This window comes from Neolamprologus brichardi, chromosome 1 (assembly GCF_056152115.1).
Source record: "Neolamprologus brichardi isolate AB-2024 chromosome 1, ASM5615211v1, whole genome shotgun sequence".
In the NCBI taxonomy this organism is placed as follows: Eukaryota; Metazoa; Chordata; class Actinopteri; order Cichliformes; family Cichlidae; genus Neolamprologus; species Neolamprologus brichardi.
In genome coordinates, this window is record NC_142104.1 from 12,402,562 (window position 1) to 12,424,503 (window position 21,942).

Below are 21,942 nucleotides of genomic sequence, written 5' to 3' on the forward strand. Positions count from 1 at the left end.
AAACCCCATTGTCTGATATAGTGTTAGACTGGGATCACAGCCCTCTGTTGCAATAATTGTATGTTACTGTATAGCCTCTAAGAAGAATAAATAAAGGATGGGAACAGGGTAAATCCATTATCTGTGAAATCCACAGTTTCTGCTCCAAGTACAGCTGTACCCAGTTTGCTGTCCATGGTGCTGAACTCAGCTGTCATATGTTCCTCAAACGCTCTTGCCCTCTGCTGTCTGCTGTCTGCAGGCAGGGGAGCCAGGATTGTAGGGGATACTACAAAGATTTTATATATATATATATATATATATATATATATATATATATATATATATATATATAAGTGTGTGTGTGTAGATAGATAGATAGATAGATAGATAGATAGATAGATAGATAGATAGATAGATAGAGATATAGTTATATTATGCAGTTTAATCGTGAGGATTGCATAGCTGTGGGAAGAGGGGGTCAGCAAGAAAATTCAATATTGGTCATTTGTTGTTTAAAAGATAGAGACAACTAACCCACTTTTGAGGACTTGTTGTTTGCTTTCGTTTCGTGAACTATTCAACTTTGTTTACTGCTCGCTGTCTGTTCCCTTAAAACCGTATCAGGAGAAGAGGAATGCTCTATTCTAGGGGTGCAATATGTACTGAGTGACATCTCCGATGACAGCTGTTCATGCAGACTGCTCCAGTGAATTTATTTCAACAATGAATTAAATGAATTTGAAAGCCTTCACTTAGCATAACACAGTCTTCTGTTCCACACATGTCCCTTTGCATAATATGTGTCAGGAACATGTTCTTTCAGTTTTTTTCTAAATGGCTTCTTTTCTTAGTTTAGCAAAACTATATACATATAAATTTTGAAAATGTATTCACACAAATATGTGGTCTTCTCTCAGTGTGAACAGCACACTTTGTAGTTTCCAATCAGTCATGTCTTTATGTGTCCACATGTGTAAATCTTGCAGGGCTCATTCTGTGTGCATGCCACTAAGTCTATATTTGCCTCTCGGTGTACTCCTGTATACGCCTGTATTGATCCATAAACTGAGAGACTGCACAGAAAAGGTGAAATGCGGACAGGGAGACTGATCGATTCTCAAGGTGTCTGTTGGCACACAGATTTCTTTTTCACCATCCTCACTCGGGAAAAACATAAAATGACACCTAAGTCAACCAGCAGACTGCAGAGGTGGTCACAGACAATGGTGCTGTACAATCCTGACGTGGAAACTGGTTCATGTAAGGATTACAGCAGATTCCAGATTTCAGTGGTGTGTATGCATGTACTGTATGTCACCGAGTGTGTGTCAGAGCTGCAGGAGAAATGGCCAGGAGAGCACTGGATCTTATCTGTGTGTGACAGGGAGAGGGACAATACAGCGAATAGATGCCAAGCCAACTGCCACCTTGCTGGGCTACAGCGCTTTTTATAGCCCTCACTCCTCAAAAAGGCAGAAGATCTTTCTCTGCCTCCCTCTCCGTCTGGCTCTCTGTTCTCATTGTGTTCTTTGGAGTGTTCTACTTTTTAAATGTTCTTATTCCCCATTTAGAAGGCGAGTTACGTTTAAGCCCACAGTTACTATGGCAACCCCTATTTGCATCTGAAAAAGTACATTTGAAGGGGCCAACAAAATGTGCAACAACATGCTTTGGCATTGTACTCCATTTAGCAAGTACAGCAAATATGGGCTTATAAGAAATGGGAGGTGAGTTTTCTTAGGTAGTGGCGAGTGCAAATGCTGGATGGGCTATATGTTTTCCTTTGTTGTTAAGAGTAATCAGCAATGGTGTACCATCAGTCTCTGTGTATACTCACTTCATTGACTTTATGATGTAATCTGAAAATATAGGTCACACATTAAATCATCTATATATAAACAGCATGGCTTTGGCCAGTTTACAGTAATCATGATAATCCACCTGGCAATATTCAGTGGACAATATCAGTGTGAATTGGCCAATTATATAAACTGAAATAGAATCTGTGGTCTTTGTGACAGAAATGTATACTGTAACGACTAAAGTCGGAGGGTTAAAACATTATTTAACCCTCCAACGTACTCTGTGTATGGGGGCAATACCATCCTGAAGAACACCACTAACATAAGAACAGAAATATTTTATCATAAGAGGAAGGTGATTATCCTGAGCTAGCCATCTTCCATCCATTCATCCTCACTTTTGACTGTCTATCCAACTTAGGGTTGAGTTGGAGCCTACCCCAGCTTCATAAGGTGAAAGGTGGAATATAACCTGGACAGGCTGCCAGTCTATCAAAGGGACACCCAGAACTAGTTCATATTGATTCTGAATAACCTTTCCATCTAAGGGGACCAAGCCATGCCACCGAAAATACTGCTTGCAATGCATAACTGAACCACCCACCAGATCCCTTTGTTTTTGGGGTCAACAGTTTGGGTTTTTCCTTTAATTCATCACCCATCTAGACTGTGTTTTTGATACTGGCTATTCTTGCTATGATTTATTTATTTGAATGAGTAGCTGAATAAAAACATAAAAAAATAAGTCATTCTGTATTTTTGTGATTAAAACACGCCTTTAACATTAATCTTACATAAATATAACATTGTCTTATTTTCTGTATTCCAGATGGAATTTAGTTGCTTTGTTCACACATTATTATAACAAGGACTTACTTACTGGTTGTGCTGTCTCACTTACCAACAGATACTGTATCTTTGGCAAAAAAAAAAAAAACAACAACCCTGTAATGACTTGGATTTAAATATAGCCACCTAAAAGGTTTAACACAACAGCTCACAGGATGTGAGAGATGGGAAGCACATTGCTGACAAAGGCCCGTTCTGCTGCTCATCACAAAATAAGGAACATTACTGTCATTCACAAATGAATTGCTCTTGGCATTTGGGAAGGATACATGAAAAAAAAAAATCCAATATATTGGATTTGTGGGGGTCTATTTACAATGCATCAGTGTTATATAATTTGATGTGTTTCTACTACAAATAGGTTAGCTGTACTAGTAGTGCGATGACCACCACTCTGGTGATTTGAGGATTTTATCCAGTAAGCCTATTAGAAAACAATTGAACTGCATTCGCCATAATTACCATAACTCAACCTTATGATAATTGGTGAGAGTGTAAAAAAGGGGTGAGGACCCAGGGGTGGTTGTGTCGCTAAAATGCAGCCAAACCACTCGAACAAAACAAAACAAAACATGGCGTCAGTCAAGAGGCTTCCGCCAATTCAGAGGTGAGTTGCCAGGTTACAGACAGAAGGCACAAAGGCTTTATAATGAATCTCTCAAGACTTTCCCCCCAGGATCTCTCTCTCTCTCACTCATTCACACATACAGCACATGTATGCGTGTATAAATACACCTTTAAGTAAAATACAGATCAGTGGAAGTGGCTGCTGATTACTAGTGATTAAAGGGTAGCAACATACATTTTATAGCACAATAACAGATATCCTGGTTATTATATGCTGAACAAATATCTGACTCACTCACTATGCTTTTGTTTTCCCAGTATTATTTCACTGTCACGTTCAATCATGACAACCAGAAGGCTTTGGAGCTGCGCACAGAGGACGTCAAGGACTGTGATGAGTGGGTGGCCGCCATCACGCAGGCCAGGTAGCTCTCACACATGACCTTTTACCTACAGCTGTTTAGACAAGGATGTTCTGAGGGGTGAAGATCTTGATGAGAACTGTGCTTGTAACATCTACAGTCAATAAAGATGTGAAAAATTAGGTTGGAACTTATATAGAGAGCGTATAAAAAAAGCATAAAAAGCTGTATACTTTAAATGGCAAACAGTGGGTCACTTCTGTATCTGCAAAACAAATTCAACTTGTAGAGACATCTAGGAAAACATCCCTTTGTTCTTAATCAATTGAAAATGTTTGCACCATAACCACAATTTAGCAAACTAAGATCCCTTTTAGATTCAGGGTGGATAAAGCATTATATGCTTTAGTGTGAGCTTACCTGATGAAGATGATGAAAAACAACCAGCTCAAGGATTCACAAAACAAACTCCTTAATGAATGTGCAACATCATTTTGGCTCAGTCAGTCTTTTATACCATCTATAAAGTCAGGTCCACTATAGATTACCATGTAATTCTTGAATTTACAACTTGACAAGTGGAAACTGATAGTGTTTGTACTTGCAAACATAAAAATGGTCAAGTATGTTAACTACTGATATTTGTAAAGTGTACCAGCAGGTTGGTTAGGATCCTAACAACAGTCATTAGTCACGATATTTCCCTGTGTGTACCTGTAAGCTTGATGTGTGTTACAGAGTCCAAAGTATGTTGTTTTTTTTAATATTATTATTATTATTATTATTATTATTATTATTATTATTATTATTATTATTATTTTGGCATGCTCAGAGGGTATATAGTAGAGACATAAGAAAGACACATGGCACTAGGAGAGCCTCTGGTTGAAATAACTGGATTAAGTAAAGGCTGAATGCTTTTTTTTCTCCATTACGGCATGATTTCTTGGCCAGGTCTACATTGAAAACAATATTTTTTAATCTCAACAGACTTTTTAGTTAAATAAGGGTTAAATAAATAAAGTAAATAAAATAGAAAGAATCCTGATTTGAAATCAGTGGGAAAACTGACAGTGGTACAAAAATAAGTCCGGTGTTAAAAATTAAAGCAAAAACTTAATTTGGGCCAAAGTTGGGCAATTTTTCATAACTTTTAAATAAGATTTGACAAAGTTGAAATTACAGCTACTTTACATAATGTTGAAAATAACTGTCCCATCTGCAGCTAATCATCAGCTTTAGTAAGGGCTGGCTAGCTATCAGGTGTAATTAACTGTGATGAATAAATAAATGACAATTTCAGTTAGTGAAAATCATGTTGACTCGAACATAGGCCTGCTTACTACTAATACTGAACATGAAAAACTGTCTCCACTTATCACTAGCTTATTAACAAGTGGAGGCTGTTGGTCTGTAAACTTTTTGCATCAAAGATAGGCTTTTAACTTGGAAATCTACAGAAACCGATTTGCATTTGGAGTCAGTCTTAACTAGATTTTGGGTTTTTTTTTTTTGCAGGAATTATGGTGTTTCCTACATTTTTAACATAGGTTGCTGCTTGGTTTTTATTCTATTAAGTGGGCATAGAATAGATTTTTCTCCGTATATCTGATGGAAAATGCAAGTGCTATGACTCAGTGTGCCGCAAACTATCATTTGGACCCTTTTGGGTTTGTATTGTTGTATGATTGCTTGTTAATTTATAATGTTAAAACAACACAGCGGTCATACTATAATGAGAGTAACACATGTATGCATGTATGTTACTTATCTCCTTCTAGATGATTGGACCTTTGAATAAACATTTCCTAGGGAACTGTGAGTGCCACTTTACCAGTTCTACTGATAATTTACGACACCAATTTAAAGTATTAAGTAAATCAATAAAAACAAAGTGGTTATTAATATTGATTCTTGATTTATGGAGTCCTCACATGTCTAATGAGTGAAATGGCCACTTATGATGAGGGCACAAAGAAGGTTAATGAAAGCAAAACAATACCATCACTCTAAATGTCAACAGTTTGCAAATCAGTGACAAAAGGTCGACTGATTAGAGTCATTGAAGATTAAATTGATTAGTGCACCATCAAGGCAGCAGCACTTACTGTAACACTGTAATAGCTAGCAAGTAAATAAGACTTGTATTAAGGTATCTCAATTAAATTTTTCAGCCGTTCCTGGCATGTAAATGCCATGTGGTTTGAGTATTTCTGAATTACTCTTTATTTATGGTTAACAATCTGCATTGTTAAAGTTAGTTAAATTTGTGTTTTTCGAATTGTGAAAGTTTAGTCAAGAGAAAAGAGGGGAAAATATGGAATTTATTTATTTACTTTTGGAGAAAATATAAAAGAGTTTACCAACCTTTATTGCATTAAAACGAGACAAAAACTGTGGTATATGGGACGTTTTAGAGGTTTGCAAGTGGGGCATGCCAGAAAACATCTAAACTGAGTAAAATTTAACTGAAACACCTGCCAAACATTTTTTTTGACAGGACATTTTCAAGGCCAGGTTTAGGCAAGCTGAACATAATTGACTGTATTGATTTTAGGCCTTAAATAACATGCATGTGAACAGTTTAATTATTGCTCACACAAAAGCATCCAACATATGGAGTGCTATCCCATCAAGTATTTGAAGACCTGGTTGTGTAAGTAAATCCTGCACTTTCTGAGGATTTAAGGTCCGTGTTCCAAACATATGCTGATCAGAGGTCTGTCTTTGCTTTGATAAAGCTGTGGAGAGCCCCTGAAACATGCGTTAATGAGGTCTTTGCGTGTGTGTCTGTATAGTTACAGGAACCTGGCTACAGAGCATGAGACCCTCATGCAGAAGTATCTTCATCTACTCCAAATAGTGGAGACGGAGAAAACGGTTGCCAAGCAACTTCGACAACAGATAGAGGATGGGGAAATCGAGATAGAGCGACTGAAATCAGAGGTAACTTGCCTTGTAATTTCATGCTAGTAACACAGTACCTGTATATGTGTGATGTGTGTTTACTGGATAGCATACGGAGAGAAGCGATCAAAAACAGGCAGGCTGAGAGGATAAAGTGAGAATGTGGTCACAGGACAAAGGTCATGACCCAGATTCCAAACCACAATGTTCTGAGTTCACGATGAGCTTTGTAGCTTGCAGTGCCCCTGGGATGTCCTTGTTAGAGACTCTGTAATGCTGCTGAGTGTTTTGTATCCTAATTATTCAGTCTAAACTAAATCAAATGCACCTCTCTTTAATGTGCTAATGGCTAGCTTCAGCTGAACCAAATGTTTTCAATATGCATGAATCGGCTTTTGTTGCACATGATACTGGAGTCTGTGGCTGAAAAACATGATCTACTATCTCACTTTTCACAGCTAAAGAGTGTTCTAGTAATGGTGTTTGTGTTATTTTGTTTAATTTCAGTCTTTTATCTGAAGTTTTGTATTCACATGCTGTGTATAATGGAAGCAAATGCAACAGATTTGAATGAAATACAAAACTGGTATTTTGATGTGTCTGGTGCAGTTTCTGTGTTTATAATTTCTTTGAGCCAGCTAATGGATAGCTGGACAAAAAGTAATTCAAGAACATGAACTGAGATATTAACAACCATAGAGAAACATATTTCGGAATAAGAGATGATCATGAGTAGAGTTTATCTGGACACATATTATATTCCTCTTACTGAGTCCTGTACTGGTTATGATGAATTTCAGATTGCTGGACTTCTGAAGGACAACGAGAAGATCCAGTCAAATCCAGAGGTGCCCCCCAGTGAGGATGATACAGAGATCAAGAAGATCAAAAAGGTGATCTGTATCAATATTGCACAGTTTAAGGGTAAAGCCTGACTTACCTTTTTTAATCAAGAAAACCTAAATTAATGCAAAGATGCTAAAGGTAAAGCACTGGTGATCTGTTCCATTAGGGATGTTGTTCATTTTTGAAACAGATTTTTGACATCTTTGGGTACCTGCAGTTTTTTTTTAAATCCTAATAAATTCAGGGAAGCTCACACTTGATCACGCTAGATCACTGCAGTCATCAGCTTCTTTTGTCCTCAGTTCTACTGAGGAGCTGCCTGATCTGAATTAAGGCTGGAGAGCTTGGAAAGCTTTGACATGTTAGTTACTGTACAGCTGGAAAAGATGATGACTAATAGTCAGTTGAACATAGTTTGCATAGAAAATGTTGACTTGTCTGGTAATATTTGCCAACTATTTCCTCAGTGGTAGAGAAACCGTGAAACTTGTGATGCAAATTTAAGATGGACATTGTTCACCTTCAAAGTAATAGTTCCATCATGTAATATATGTTGGTTGCATTGTAAGGCATAACTTTTACTTTGAAAGTAAATGTTCGGCATTTCTGGTTTACAGTACACTTTTCAGAGTTTCAGCGCCACTTGGTGAACAGATGGGACGTGTTTGTGGGCAAGTTGGCATCTTCTATGTAAACTATGTGTAACTGCACAAATCTGCTAGGAACCAAATCAATCATAAAGATTTATTTGGTGCTCCACTCTGTTTCCTCCAGCCTCGAGCAAACATTTACCACCCAGTTGGGGAATAAACATTCTACCTCACTTACCAGTCTATAGATGTGAACCAGTGTAATAATTCAATGTGGGCCCCTCCCACCAGCATTCAGCACTGTAAATAATTTGATCTCAAGCCAGCAGAAGTGGACACAGTAGGCTGGTCTGCTAGCTAGTGATGCTAGTTGAAGTGACCATATTGTACATGTACAATGACAATAAAGATCGATTCTATTCTATTCTATTTTATTCTCAAGTATTTCTCTCACACAGCTGAGGCTAGCCTAGCAATGTTTAGTAAATTAAGATTATATTTAACTGTTATTATCTGCTGATATTTCTATTTTTTCTTCTTTCTTTTTTCACTCCTCTTACACTTTGAGTGTCTTTCATTGTTTTCATTAGGTATGTTTAAAAAAAACACAATATGCATACCACTTTCAACAGAAGTGAGTCGAGTAAGGTGGGGCACTCTGAGGGGGGTCAGGTCTCTTCTACTGTCAGTGCAGACTTTGCACATTGCCACTGGTGTAGTTCCCTGCCTTTCCTGGTGGAAAGCAACACCTTTGACTGAGGCATTATTTAATTTGAACTTACCTAATAACTGGACATGTCTAAACTTGCCTTGACTCATGTTTGCTCAGTTTGGGGCAGCACTTACAAGATATAAACTATATATAGATATAAAGATATATATAGATATATATGTAAATTATAAGAACATTATTTTGTGTCTTAATGGAAGACTAAGTATCAAGTATTTTAGCATTTTGTAAGTTCGGTACAGTTTTTGGCACCTTTTGGTCTCTACTAAATATAAAATTATTTATCTGGCTTTTAATCACAAAAAACGTTTAAGCATCTTTAACAGCAAATTATTAGATCCACTTTTCTGTCTATTTTTTGTGCTGATAGTGTCGTCAGTGTAACAGCTATGAGCAGAAACACGACATCACACACAGTCATTTGATTCACTGCATAACTCAAGGTGCTTTATATTATAGGATAAAGACTATAATAATACAGAGAAAACCCTATAAAAAATCCATGGAAGTCATGGAAATCCAATAAAACTCAAATCTCCAAAATTATAAAAAATTATGTTTTTTTTTTCAATGTTTGCTAAATGTTTTTGTCACAGGTCCAAAGTTTCCTGCGAGGATGGATTTGCCGCAGGAAGTGGAAAACTATCATCCAAGACTACATTCGCTCGCCCCACGCTGAAAGCATGAGAAAGAGGAACCAGGTGGTGTTCAGCATGCTGGAAGCCGAAGCCGAATACGTCCAGCAACTCCACATCCTGGTCAACAACTTCCTGCGGCCACTCCGAATGGCCGCCAGCTCCAAGAAACCGCCCATCACCCACGATGATGTCAGCAGCATCTTCCTTAACAGGTGGCTGGTGGTCATACTGTTTGTGAGAGTGGTGTGACTCGGCATGGCGGGAGCTGCCAACATTTATGGACAGCAGAAGGAGAAACAATAGCTCATAACTGCCATTTTGCTTATTTGTTTCATTAGTGAGACCATCATGTTCCTCCATCAGATCTTCTACCAGGGCCTGAAGGCCAGGATAGCCAGCTGGCCAACACTGGTGCTAGGTAAGAGGCACAGAATAATAAGTTAATTTTTCCAAATTGCAACTAAGAAAAATAATTTCATTTGGTTAAATGTATACATTTTTTCACATACAACAGAGATTTCTTGCAACACAACACAATGAAAGTGTTTTCATCATTGAGAAGCACTGTCAGTTTTACACACATAGTTGAAATCATACCATAAAGATATGAATTCAACTAAAAATAATGAATCTACGCAGGTACAGCTCCCTTCCTTCCTTGCAAAAAATAATAATGATTTATTGTCTGTCGGGTAGGCGACTGAGGGTGAGAGTATAAAAAACATTTTTTGAACATATACAAATACCGAGCACATGACTTCTCCTTCAATGGTACTTTGTGTCTGCACTGATTCTTCAGATTTTTACGGTTTATGAAATTTTTTGTCTCTTTTTTTAGCTGACCTGTTTGACATTTTACTGCCAATGCTAAACATCTACCAAGAGTTTGTGAGGAACCACCAGTACAGCTTGCAGATTTTGGCTCACTGCAAACAGAACCGTGACTTCGACAAGCTGCTGAAGCAGTACGAGGCCAAGCCTGACTGTGAGGAGAGGACGCTGGAGACCTTCCTCACTTACCCCATGTTTCAGGTAAAATTACAATGTGGATGACTTCACTATTACACATTACTACACATATTATGATTCAGTGATGTATATATATTCGCTATATGCTAAAGTTAAAATTCACATAAAATACACGAGAGGCATTAATGCTGCAACACACTGTGGTGAAATAGTTTAAAATGCAGTAATGTTTTAAATTTGGACTGAAAAGATACATGTAACACAAAATAAAACATTTTCAGTCAAACTCATTTAAAGCGCATCTCTTTCAGATTCCTCGTTACATCCTGACTCTTCATGAGTTGCTTGCTCACACTCCCCATGAGCATGTGGAGAGAAACAGTCTGGACTATGCCAAATCAAAACTGGAGGAGCTTTCCAGGTAGAACCATCTATGTAGCTCGACAACGCAAACATACTCAGTGGGATCTTTGTCTGATGTAAATCAGAAACTAGTAACCCTGAATTAGTACCTGTATTTTAATATATCTTGTACTTGGCATAATACTGGATACAGAAAACAGAGCTATAATAGCCAGTGACTCATCCAATCGACACAAAGTACCAAAAATAAAAATACGACAGTCAGACACGGACACAGTGTCTATCATTTCTAACAGTTTTAATTGATTTTGTGGTCACTGTTCTCATTTCATGTAATGGAACAGTGGAGCAAATTCACTATAAGAGTTGATGAACTCTATAGAAACAATAAGAAAAAACATATGGCTTTAATTGAGAAGTACCTGAAATCATTAGTATTTGTTGTCCTTTCAGAATCATGCATGATGAGGTAAGCGAGACGGAGAACATCAGGAAGAATTTAGCCATTGAACGAATGATTGTGGAAGGTTGTGAAGTGCTTCTTGATACCAGCCAGACCTTTGTTAGACAAGGTAAAGAAAATGTTTTCTTGTGTTGTTCTTATATGACAAGGTTTGCAGTTATGGTCAACAAATAAAAGCAAACTTGAAACTGAGTTTTTATCGGGCAAAAAAAAAAACCTCACTAAGTGTAAAAGTTGCTGGTGTATTCAAGCATGGGTGGTTCTTTTATTAATTTAGGGTGCTAATTAAATCCTTTATGAAATGATGACACAAATAACACATTTTTTGCACCAAAATGTATGGACATTGGGGGTTTTTTTTTTTTGGATTTTCTTTTTAAATTTAAATTATGTAGTTTATTTTTTCTTCTTGTATGGCCAGTTTTCAGATTACGAAGGAAAAGAGAGCAAATTCAATATTTGCTTATATGTTTTTCTTGTACACGTGTTTGTGTTCATAGGTTCTCTGATCCAGGTGCCAATGAGCGAGAAAGGGAAGATCACAAGGGGCCGGCTTGGCTCTTTGTCTCTGAAGAAGGAAGGAGAGAGACAGTGTTTCCTCTTCTCCAAACATCTTATCATCTGCACCCGAGGCTCCGGAGGAAAACTTCACATCACTAAAGTACGGCAGGATTGACCTAAAGTAGACCAAGTAGTAGAAAAACAGTAAAAATTCACTCTACGTGAGTGTAGGGTGCAGTTCTAAAACACTTCACCTATTTTTTTTATAAATGTATAATCAATGTTATACTGTTGGGTATTTTATCCTTAAAGGATGGGCTTGATGATGATCTGTTAGCTGGCAGCATGGTGAATGTGACCTTGTGACCTTTCATGCCTCTTACAGAATGGAGTGGTGTCTCTCATAGACAGCACTCTGATTGAGGAGCCGGAGGGGACTGATGATGAGTGTGAGTTAGTATGTGTAGTGGATTCAAATGTTTCCTTAATAAATACCTACATCTAGAAGCTGCAGAGTGTTTACTGTATGAAGAGCTTGGAAAATAAAGTGATATCACTTTTCTATTTGGCATCGTCATACAGGCGTAACAATCTAACAAACGGGGAGCTGTAACAGTTAGTGAATCACCCTAAAAGCGGACGAAGAATGTTTCCCACTTTTCCAACTAAATTTTCACAGTTACAAACCAGAATGTGGTGTTTGTGGGGTGTGGCTGGATTAAATGCTCTGCATATAAAACACATTATCTCTACAGAAAGTGTTTTTGCATGATTTCCACCGTTTCCTCTTCACCCCCACATTACTTGAGGTGTCAAAATTTTTTTTTTTTAATTTACTGCTATTAAAGTTAGCCAAAACAATTACTCACAATTGTTGATTGACTGATATTTGTTCCAAATGATTTAATCAAGGTAATAACCCCAATGAATAAAGCAAAGACTATTCTATTATTGTGCTTTGCATAACGTATGCAGAAAAATAATGTGAACAAACTGAAACAAAAATAAATAAAACAGTAGCTGATCTATTCTAAAGCGCAGCATATTGTTTTCTTTCCTATTTAGAATTTTAATTTAATTTTATTTGTGCCTTTCAGCCAAAGGGGAGCGCAGTGGTCAGGACACAGAACACCTGGACTTTAAATTGATGGTGGAACCCAAAGACGTCCAGCCTTACACCGTGATCCTTGTGGCTTCTTCCCGACTGGAGAAGTCAGCGTGGACAAGTGATATCAGTCAGGTATGTCTCGCCGCTTATGTTAAGACATTTGATTTCACGTTTTTTTGTTGCTGCAGCTTTAAAAAAACACTTCTCAAACTCTGTAAATCTACAGATTTTGTCAGTCATCTTGTAATGAAGTGGTAATCAAATATACAATATACAATATACAAATTCAATTGGGAATGGGCAAGATTTTAGTTACTGTTTTAAGCTTCTGTAATTGAAGATGTATTGGCCAATAAAATTTGAGCATACTTTGATCAAGTGCAAGTAAACAGTTTGTGTGTGGAAAGAAAATAGAGAGAATACCAGTGCAATGATCAGTGCAAAGAATAGGAAGTCTTGAACTGGATGTCTGTTATACATTACCTGGCTACACGAGTAGCCTCCGGAGACTTTGTCAGGGGACATACGGAACATGAATCACGCAAAGAGACCAAACTTACTGAAGCTGCACACATGATCTGATAAATGTTGGAACCTGGAGCATTCATATGTTTATAAACATGCTCGTCTTCTTGCACTGTTATGCTCACTGTGCTTTCTGCCTTACAGTGCATTGACAACATCCGCTGCAATGGCCTGATGATGAATGCCTTTGAGGAAAACAGCAAAGTCACTGTGCCACAGATGATCAAGTGAGACTTGGACACACTGTAGCAATAGTAAAGCACATACAAAGTATGTTCAAAAGGCTGCATAAAAATCTCAGATGTTCGCACATGCACACAGTTTGCACATGCTCATACTTACAGGCTCATAATGTAGCCTAATGCTAACATTAGCCCTAAAAATGTATAGGGCTTCTGTGTTAATATTCACACAGTAGAAAACTGACTTCAAAGGTGACTAAAAATGGTGAGTATAAAAAAGTGAGCTTTGTTTATAAAGCTGATAATCAGTCCAGAAACGCCACCTAAAGATGAGCAAAAATCTAACATTCACAGGCTGCAAACGCAGGAACAGAGATGAGGAACACAGAAAACTCATGGGAGGAAAACATGGAGTACAACAGACAACTGGACAAAGACGGTCACACTATTTATACACTGGAGACTAATTGGGAATCAGAAATAGAGGAATGAGACATGGTAAAAAAGCAATTAAGACATTCAAACAGAGAGGAAGTAAAACCCAGAACATGACACCAGAGAAAACAAACTCAAAGAAAAACAGGAAACAACCTTATAGTCAACTACCTAACACAGATCAAGAAGAACACAGAGCCAAACATGAGAAATAATCAACTTAATGCACGAACTGAAAGAAGATATAGGCCAAGAATTCATGGCCACTAAAGGGCATTTAATTGGAGTAACTGGAGCTACGTCTCTATATAACTTTATTAACCTCACTTTAAATCCAATACAGGTCAGACACCAGTTTGTACTGTGATGATGTCGACATTCGCTTCAGCAAGATGATGAACTCCTGCAAGGTGCTGCAGATCCGCTATGCCAGTGTGGAGCGCTTGTTGGAGAGGCTGACCGACCTGCGCTTCCTCTCCATCGACTTCCTGAACACTTTCCTCCACTCTTACCGTGTCTTCACCAGCGCTGATGTAGTACTGGACAAGCTCATTACCATCTACAAGAAGCCCATCAGTGCCATCCCTGCACGGTAAGTGAAATGATTCCAGGAGGTTTAATGAGGGATTTTATGAGCTCCCTGGTATAAACATTTTCACACTAACTGCATTTTAGTTGCTGGCCAAAGCCTTATTTCATCAGTTTTGGGCTTTTAAAGCCAACCTTTTTATACCAAGTTGCATTTCAGATATTTCTTAATTTGCACTGAAGTACAACCCCAATTCCAAACATATTTTAGTCAGAGTAGAACATAGAAAACATATCAGATGTTTAAACTGAGTTATTTAACTATTTCATGATAAACAATGGTTCATTTTGAATTTGATAGGAGTAATACCTCTCAAAAAACGGGGTTACTGGCCATCTTTATCACTGTGTAGCATCCCCTCTCCTTTTAACAACAGCTGGATGAACATTTTGCCTCTTTAAGGCATCTTGACTTTGCGTATCTCATGATCTGCAGTAGATACTATCATCAAAAGATTCAGAGAATCTGCAGAAATTGCTGTGTGAAAGGGATGAGGCTGGAAATCCATATTGGATGCCTATGATCTCAGGAGACACTACACTGAAAACAGGTGTAATTCTGCCATGCTCAAGAAGTTTCAGTGAACACAATTCACCATGCCAGCCATAAATGCAGGTTAAAGCTCTGTTAGGCAAAAAATAAGCGATATGTGAACATGATCCATAAATTCTGTCGTCTTCTCAGAGCCAAAGCACATTTAAAATAGACTGAAACAAAGTTGAAAAGTGTTGTTTGTGAAGGTTCTCAGTCATCCAGGTCATTGTAGTCTAAGGAGCTTGGAAAGAAAAGCGTCTGAACTTGCTTGCTGAAGTTGCTTCCTCTCATCCGAGAAGCTTCTTCAGTTCTAAGGGTCAAATGGTGGAGAGTCCCAGATTTAAACCCTGTGGGAGTATCCCCCCTAAGATGGACAAAGGACCCCCTGATGATCCTCTACCTAATCACATGAGCCAAGGTGTGAAAACGGGTGTGGGTCACAATCAGCCAGGGTTTCGGGTGAGCTCATTGTGAAACCTGGCCCCACCCTATCATGTGATTTCCTGAGGTCAGTTGGCCCAGGGTGTGAGTGGGCATTAAGGTGTCTGGGTAGGGATCTCAAAACTGGATTATAGATGGCGGACAGTTGGTGTCGTAAGCCACCGCCTCTGTTCAAAGATAGTCGCTCACAGTGGACATAAATGGCTTCTTTCACTCCTCTTTAAAACCATCTGTCCTCTCTGTCCAAAACGTGAACATTGGCATCCTCAAAAGAGTGACCTTGAAAAGTGTTCTGTGCTCAGTAAAATCACAATTTGCCTAGTGGTATTGGTAGCATGCATCATTGGCAGCATACATCTGTAAAGTCACCATCAGTGCTGAAAAGTATAAATGCAGCTAGCAAACGTTACAGCTCAGCCCAGCGAGACGCTGTTACATGTTTACATGTTTACTGTTACAAACATGAGCCTCTCAGCATTGGTAAATGCATACTTCCTTCATCATCAGTACATGACACAGATCAGTCTCATTAACAGTCTTTTGTTCTCATTTCCTTGGAACGAGAAATTTCTACTGAAATTTTCAGATGTTGTTTTTGGTGCTTAGAGCAACACAAAGCGAGCTCCATTTTCTTCCATTATATTCAAGAGAAGGAAAACATCTCTACAGATAACGAACTGGGTAACTCACACCAAAACACTCTAGCTGGATAAATACTTTACTTTATTTAAATGGTTTGATTAATTCGACTTTTGTGTAGCAGAAACTGTGATTAGGTTGTTTCTAAGTAAGACATTCACATGAGTTGTGTCTGTTCTTGTTTCTCCACATTCACTGTTAGCATTTAAGTGGGCAGCTTACTTAGCAGGGTAAAAGGGCCTTTTACATTAAACCCTTTGGAGAACCTCACTGCACGGGCGATCCCTGTCACAAATGCAAAAAATGAACAAAGATTGACATTTCCAGACATTTTTTTTATCGCGAGAATGCAGCAACAGTGCAGTAATGGCGCAGTGAAGAGACGGGACTTCCCCAGTGTCAGAATTAGTCTCTCACGTGGAGTGCCTTTAAGTCGCCCATCATATCCTGCCCAGGTGAGAAGGGACTGGGGAGGAGGCAAGCAAGAGGTCACACCAAGACTTCTTTTGACCGCCATCACAGTTAATTGAGTCCTGCGTCCACCCACCTCCTCCTGACTCCTCCTCTTCGTTCTCCTGCCCTTTTTTTCACATTCTCTCACTTTTATCTTTCTTTCCAGAAGTCTGACCATCCCTCTCTTCGCTGCGCTGTCACCATAGCAACCCTTTACTCTGCTGCAGGACCCCACCCTCTCGTTCTCTCCTCGTCTTCTCCCTCCCTCTCTCCCTTTCTCCCATCATCTGCAGCGGCTCTACGGTATTAAATATTGATGGTGGTGTTTTGCACCCAGACCCTACTCTCCTCGTCCTTCTTCCTTTTTGTCACACTCCTCTCTAATCTCTTACTTAAACATCTCCTCTTGTTTTTCTTCTATCCTGCTTTACTCGCTTTTCTCTCTTGAATCTCCACTTTGCCTTTTGCCTTTATTTTCTTCCTGCCTCCTGTTTCTGTACTTCTTCTCTCCTCTCCTGTCTTAGTGCTCCCAGCCTTCATCATTCCAATCTATGCTCCTTGCTCATCTCTTTAAATTACTGTTTTTATTTTTCTTGTAATTTTAGGCAAGGAGACACAACATGGCTGCAGCTAACACCATACAGGGCTGGAGGCTTCCCATTCGCCCACTCTCAGCCACCAGCCTTTGCTGTGGTGGAATCCATATCCACTATGTTGCTCGACTCGCCCCCTCCCTCTCTGTATCTCTGTTTTTGCCACTGCTATTTTTTTTTTTTTTTTGCGGTGTACCTCTATCTCTTTCTCCAACTTTCCCCACTATCTGGCTCCTCGTTTCTCTCTCTCTCCATGCCTCTGTGGGCCTCCCCTGGGCTGGTTGCTGTTGGCAGCACCCGTGCCTCCCACACTGTCACTTGACATGCTATTTATAGGCCTTCAGAGGGGGTGGCTCTCAGTGCAAGGAGGATGCTGTCTTAAACAATGTAGCTTAAATAAAAGAGTCAGGAGCTCCCAAAGAGCCTTCTGGTTAACGCGTTCCCTTACTGCTTCTGTGTACAGACACGGAGTGCACCACGCATTCCCCCCTTATTAACATTTCTCCTCTTTCCTATAGTTCCTAGTCACATTGTGGGAATTTTCTCCTCCACAAATTCAAAAAAGTTACTCTTTAGCAGTGAAAAATGTTCTTTTTACCCTCATTTTTCACACGTACCTTTTTCTCTTCCCTTTCACCCTTTCCTCTCCTGTAGCTCTTTGGAGCTTTTCTTTGCCAGCAGTCAGAACAGTAAACTCCTCTACGGCGAGCCACCCACATCGCCACGTGCCAGCCGCAAGTTCTCCTCTCCTCCTCCACTCTCCATCACCAAGTCATCCTCTCCCAACCGCCGCCGCAAACTTTCACTCAACATCCCCATCATCACGGGTGGCAAAGCCCTGGACTTGGCTGCACTCAGCTGTTCTCCCAATGGCTATGCAAGCATGCACTCCACCATGTCACCCTTCAGTAAGACCACCCTCGACATCAACAAGCTCTACATCTCTAGCACCATGGCCAGCAAAATCCCTGATGAGGGAGAATCCAAAGCCGAAGGCAAAGCTGAAGAGTCTGTCGCCAACAAGCAAGGTCAGAGCCTCTGTCCGAGGGAGTATTGTAGAAATAATAATAATAATAATAAAAGCCTATTTAAACCCTTATCCTTTGTGACATAACAGCAAAAGATCAGCCAAGTTTTGTAAAACTTAAAGGGACAGTTTACCCCATATCACCTGTGATTCATTTTTGTATTTATTTTTTGTCAATTGTTGATGTTCTTTTGGCACTTAGGGCACCACAAAAAAAGATGCAACTGGTCCCATTATATTTAAGAGAGTGCAAACATCTGTATGAGCAGTATCTCCTAATAAACTCCAGCCTAAACAAAGTCTATTTTGGGGTGAACTGCTTCCTATGACTGTAAATTTCTAGCAGTCTTCTTCTATGTTGCTTTTTTTTTCTCAATGGTGAGTTACTCTGTCTGTTCAGATCTGTCTGTAAGAGAGGAGTGCGATGAAGACCCAAGTCAGAGTGACGACGCAGAAGCAGAAATGTCTCCTCCTAAGTCACCATCAACGCCCAAGAACGTCAAGGCAAAAAACTCTGGTAGAGTAATTTAATTGTGTTGCAAATCTTGCTGAAGCTGTTTAAGCCTGCATGTCCGAGGCTTGTTGAAGAGTGTCTGGTGATCTACTTTTATATTCACACCCACCAGTTAAAAAGACAAATGAGCTGGCAAGATTGTACGAGCTGGCAAATTTGAGCAGTTTACTGGATAGTGTTACTGACAGTGGAGTGTCTTGGCAAAAAAAGGGATAAAATAAAAATCAATAATAATGCATAATGTCAGTAGAAAAAAAATCCACAGGCCTACTGTTCATATGCTTCATCCTCCATAAAATGTACAAAAATGGAATCAAAGGAGGATTTGCCTAGTGTAATTGCACTAGAGACATAATAGAAGTAATACAGGCCAGGTTTCAGATTAGATGTTATATTTTCTGACTTTTTAAGAGTCGCGAGGGCTAAAAATGGAAATGCACTTCATTTCTAACATGTAAAAGTTATGACTCTTGTATTTTCATCAGAAGAAAAACAAAGCTATAGCCAGAAGCTGGTTGGCTTAGCTGAGACAGTGCGTAAATTTAACATTAATCTTCTTTTTGTAATCTTTGCAAAAAAGAGTTACATGCCTGCCAAGAAATAGCCAAACACAACAACGTGAGAAGATGTTATCAATTCATGAATTTTTAAAACAAAAATTAGGCAGGTTTTTGTTGTTTCTATGCCTGTACTCATTCTGCGATGAACTAAAAGTCACTGGCTGTAGCGTCAAAAACTTTTGTAGAGAGAATACGAGAGTGGAATTAATCTCCTCATCTGTCAGTAAAAAATGTGTGTAAAATTATTTCTTTAATGCTTATGAAATGCTTAACTTTGCTTCTTCTTGGCTTGTGTCACCGAAACTGTTGAAATGTTACCAAATGTTAAAATAGCTTTCATTATTGCTTCCCATTTCATAGTTTGGGTTTGTCAATGTTTAAAAATGTGAAGTCAGAATCAAAGTCAGCATGAAATATTTTTACCACCCAGCACAGTCAAGTTGTGTGAGACGTGTTTAAAGGCGGAGATGAGACGAGCAGGTAAATAAATATAGCCACAGCGGATTTATATCAAACTTTTTTTTTCTGGAAAATGATAAGCGTAGCAATTGCCAAATAAGGTCTTGGTAAAAACCACCCACAGCCTCGTGGCCCTCCCCGTAGAACACAGGGAAGGAGCATCCACCCCATAGGTAGTCAGGCGCAATTCATTCCCAGTGTGTTCTCTTCCCACGGTGCTGGATACAAGGGAAGCCAGTGCCTCGTGTGAGTAGGTGGAAGGAAACCTTGTACCTTGGCAACGATGTGCGTGTTCTTCTATACCGCCCCCGGCTGAATGGGGGAGGGCAGGGAGGAAGGGAGGGAGTGAAGGAAGGAGGCAGAGAGGCAGACACAGTGGAGTGTACAATGTAACTGCAACAAGCTGCATGATGCATTGTGCTGCGTCTGTTTTAGCTCTCTGTTGCCCTCCGATGGTCAACAACTTAGTTTGATTATGCACATGCGGTACTGTGTGTACAGCATCAACAAATTACCTTTCAGCCTAATCTTTAAGAAGCTCAGAAAGGTAAACTGAAAGTGTTTTTGTAATGGTTGTCTTCCAGAGGAGGTGCCCTTCAACTCTTTTATGTCAATATTGGTCTAAGTATGATTTCAAATTAAATTCATTTGCGTTCTTGTCTGCAGAGTTTTCTCTGTTTTCCTTCAACAATGGCATGGTGGTGTCATCTTGCCGGGAGCTGGACAACAACAGGAGTGCTCTTTCTGCTGCCTCAGCCTTTGCCATTGCTACCGCTGGTGCCAATGAAGGCACACCAACCAAGGAGAAGTATCGTCGTATGTCCCTTGCCAGCACAGGTCAGTTACAGAGCTACTACCTCTGTTTACTCTTAGAGACGCCTGTTGGCTACCTGGAAGCTTCCTTTGTTCTCTGCTGATGATCTGCTGGAGCCTACTCATTGAAACAGTCTCTAATCTAGTAATCTAGCCATACTGGATTATGAATCCATGCTTGTGTTTAGATTTAACAGAGATAAGTTAATCAGTATAATCAAGGTAGTGTCTTCCTCACTAGGGTGCACCCAGACAAGTCAGACAATAATAGGAGCCCCCTGGTGATTTTAAAAGAAAGATCATAAAATATTGATGGTATATAACACAAGTTTGTGCTTTAGGAGTTCATTTTGTATGTTACTTTGTTAAACCTGGTTCCAGGTTTCCCTACAGACCAGAGAAATGGGGACAAAGAGTTTGTTATCAGAAGAGCTGCCACAAACCGAGTCCTGAATGTGCTGCGTCACTGGGTCTCCAAACATTCGCAGGTGCAGTCCCCTTTTCTTTCTTTTTTCTTTTTCTTGTTTGGTTCGGTCTTTCTGTGCCCTCACAGGATAAAAAACAACAACAAAAAAGCTCATAACACTTCAGTAATGACACTGTCGTTGTTCATTTGTGGATCCTCAGGACTTTGAGCTGAACACAGAGTTGAAGATGCGAGTAATTGGCTTCCTGGAGGAGGTGATGCATGACCCAGAGCTGCTTACACAGGAAAGAAAGGCAGCTGCCAACATTATCAGGTTGGTTTTCCGTTATCATTGCTTGATTGCTCTTACAGTCATGTATGACACAACTGTTTGTGAGCACCCAGTGGAAAAAAACAAGCTTTCTGCAAGTGAATTTGTCAAGACAAAAACTTGCTTTATGTAGTAACAACAGGAACTGGAGATACAATCCATCAGCCCAGAACTCGGCCTAAATTTTCAACTTTTTTTACTGAGCGTCAGCCCCAGAAGTATTATCTGTTCCTCTGTGAAACACAGACTAGACTTTTAAATGGCTGCAACATCACAAAACAGGAGCTATCTAAAACACCTGTCCCTATAAAGTATTTGTGCAAAATATTATGAAGCCAAACTAAAAAGGAATAAAAGCGAGAAATGAATAGCTCCTTAAGTGGGGTTTTTATATCAATGTTATAGAATTGTTTGGAAAAAAACATGTATCAAAGATCATATAACAGTTATGTCTTCTTTGGTGTAGAACTCTAACCCAGGAGGATCCTGGAGACAACCAGGTCACCCTTGAAGAGATCACACAAATGGTGAGAAAAGACCACAAAAAAGCCTTTTCAGAATAAAACCCTTCTTTTTCTTTGCTTTAGTTGTGGTAATACTTTTTTCTGCTTGTTGTTGTGGTCAGGCCATGGAGGACTCTAAGACTGAACCATTTGAGAGCCATTCAGCCTTGGAGATAGCTGAACAACTCACACTACTGGACCACCTGGTCTTCAAGGCCATCCCATATGAGTAAGTACACAGACATACAGTGCACGCACATA

The 21,942-nt window shown here is 39.4% G+C and overlaps 1 protein-coding gene across 1 annotated transcript in view; it reads left to right on the forward strand.

Annotated features, from left to right (window-relative positions):
• Positions 1-21,942, forward strand: part of rasgrf1 (Ras protein specific guanine nucleotide releasing factor 1) — a 29,232-nt gene that overhangs the window by 2,663 nt on the left and 4,627 nt on the right. The window contains exons 2-21 of the mRNA XM_006779854.3: positions 3,519-3,625; positions 6,361-6,508; positions 7,270-7,362; positions 9,232-9,485; positions 9,612-9,691; positions 10,112-10,305; positions 10,554-10,663; positions 11,059-11,177; positions 11,569-11,729; positions 11,955-12,018; positions 12,667-12,809; positions 13,347-13,429; positions 14,163-14,411; positions 17,723-18,096; positions 18,496-18,612; positions 20,295-20,465; positions 20,823-20,929; positions 21,069-21,181; positions 21,645-21,705; positions 21,804-21,910. Coding sequence (XP_006779917.1) covers positions 3,519-3,625; positions 6,361-6,508; positions 7,270-7,362; positions 9,232-9,485; positions 9,612-9,691; positions 10,112-10,305; positions 10,554-10,663; positions 11,059-11,177; positions 11,569-11,729; positions 11,955-12,018; positions 12,667-12,809; positions 13,347-13,429; positions 14,163-14,411; positions 17,723-18,096; positions 18,496-18,612; positions 20,295-20,465; positions 20,823-20,929; positions 21,069-21,181; positions 21,645-21,705; positions 21,804-21,910 — 2,855 coding nt within the window. The remainder of the gene's footprint in view (positions 1-3,518; positions 3,626-6,360; positions 6,509-7,269; positions 7,363-9,231; positions 9,486-9,611; positions 9,692-10,111; positions 10,306-10,553; positions 10,664-11,058; positions 11,178-11,568; positions 11,730-11,954; positions 12,019-12,666; positions 12,810-13,346; positions 13,430-14,162; positions 14,412-17,722; positions 18,097-18,495; positions 18,613-20,294; positions 20,466-20,822; positions 20,930-21,068; positions 21,182-21,644; positions 21,706-21,803; positions 21,911-21,942) is intronic.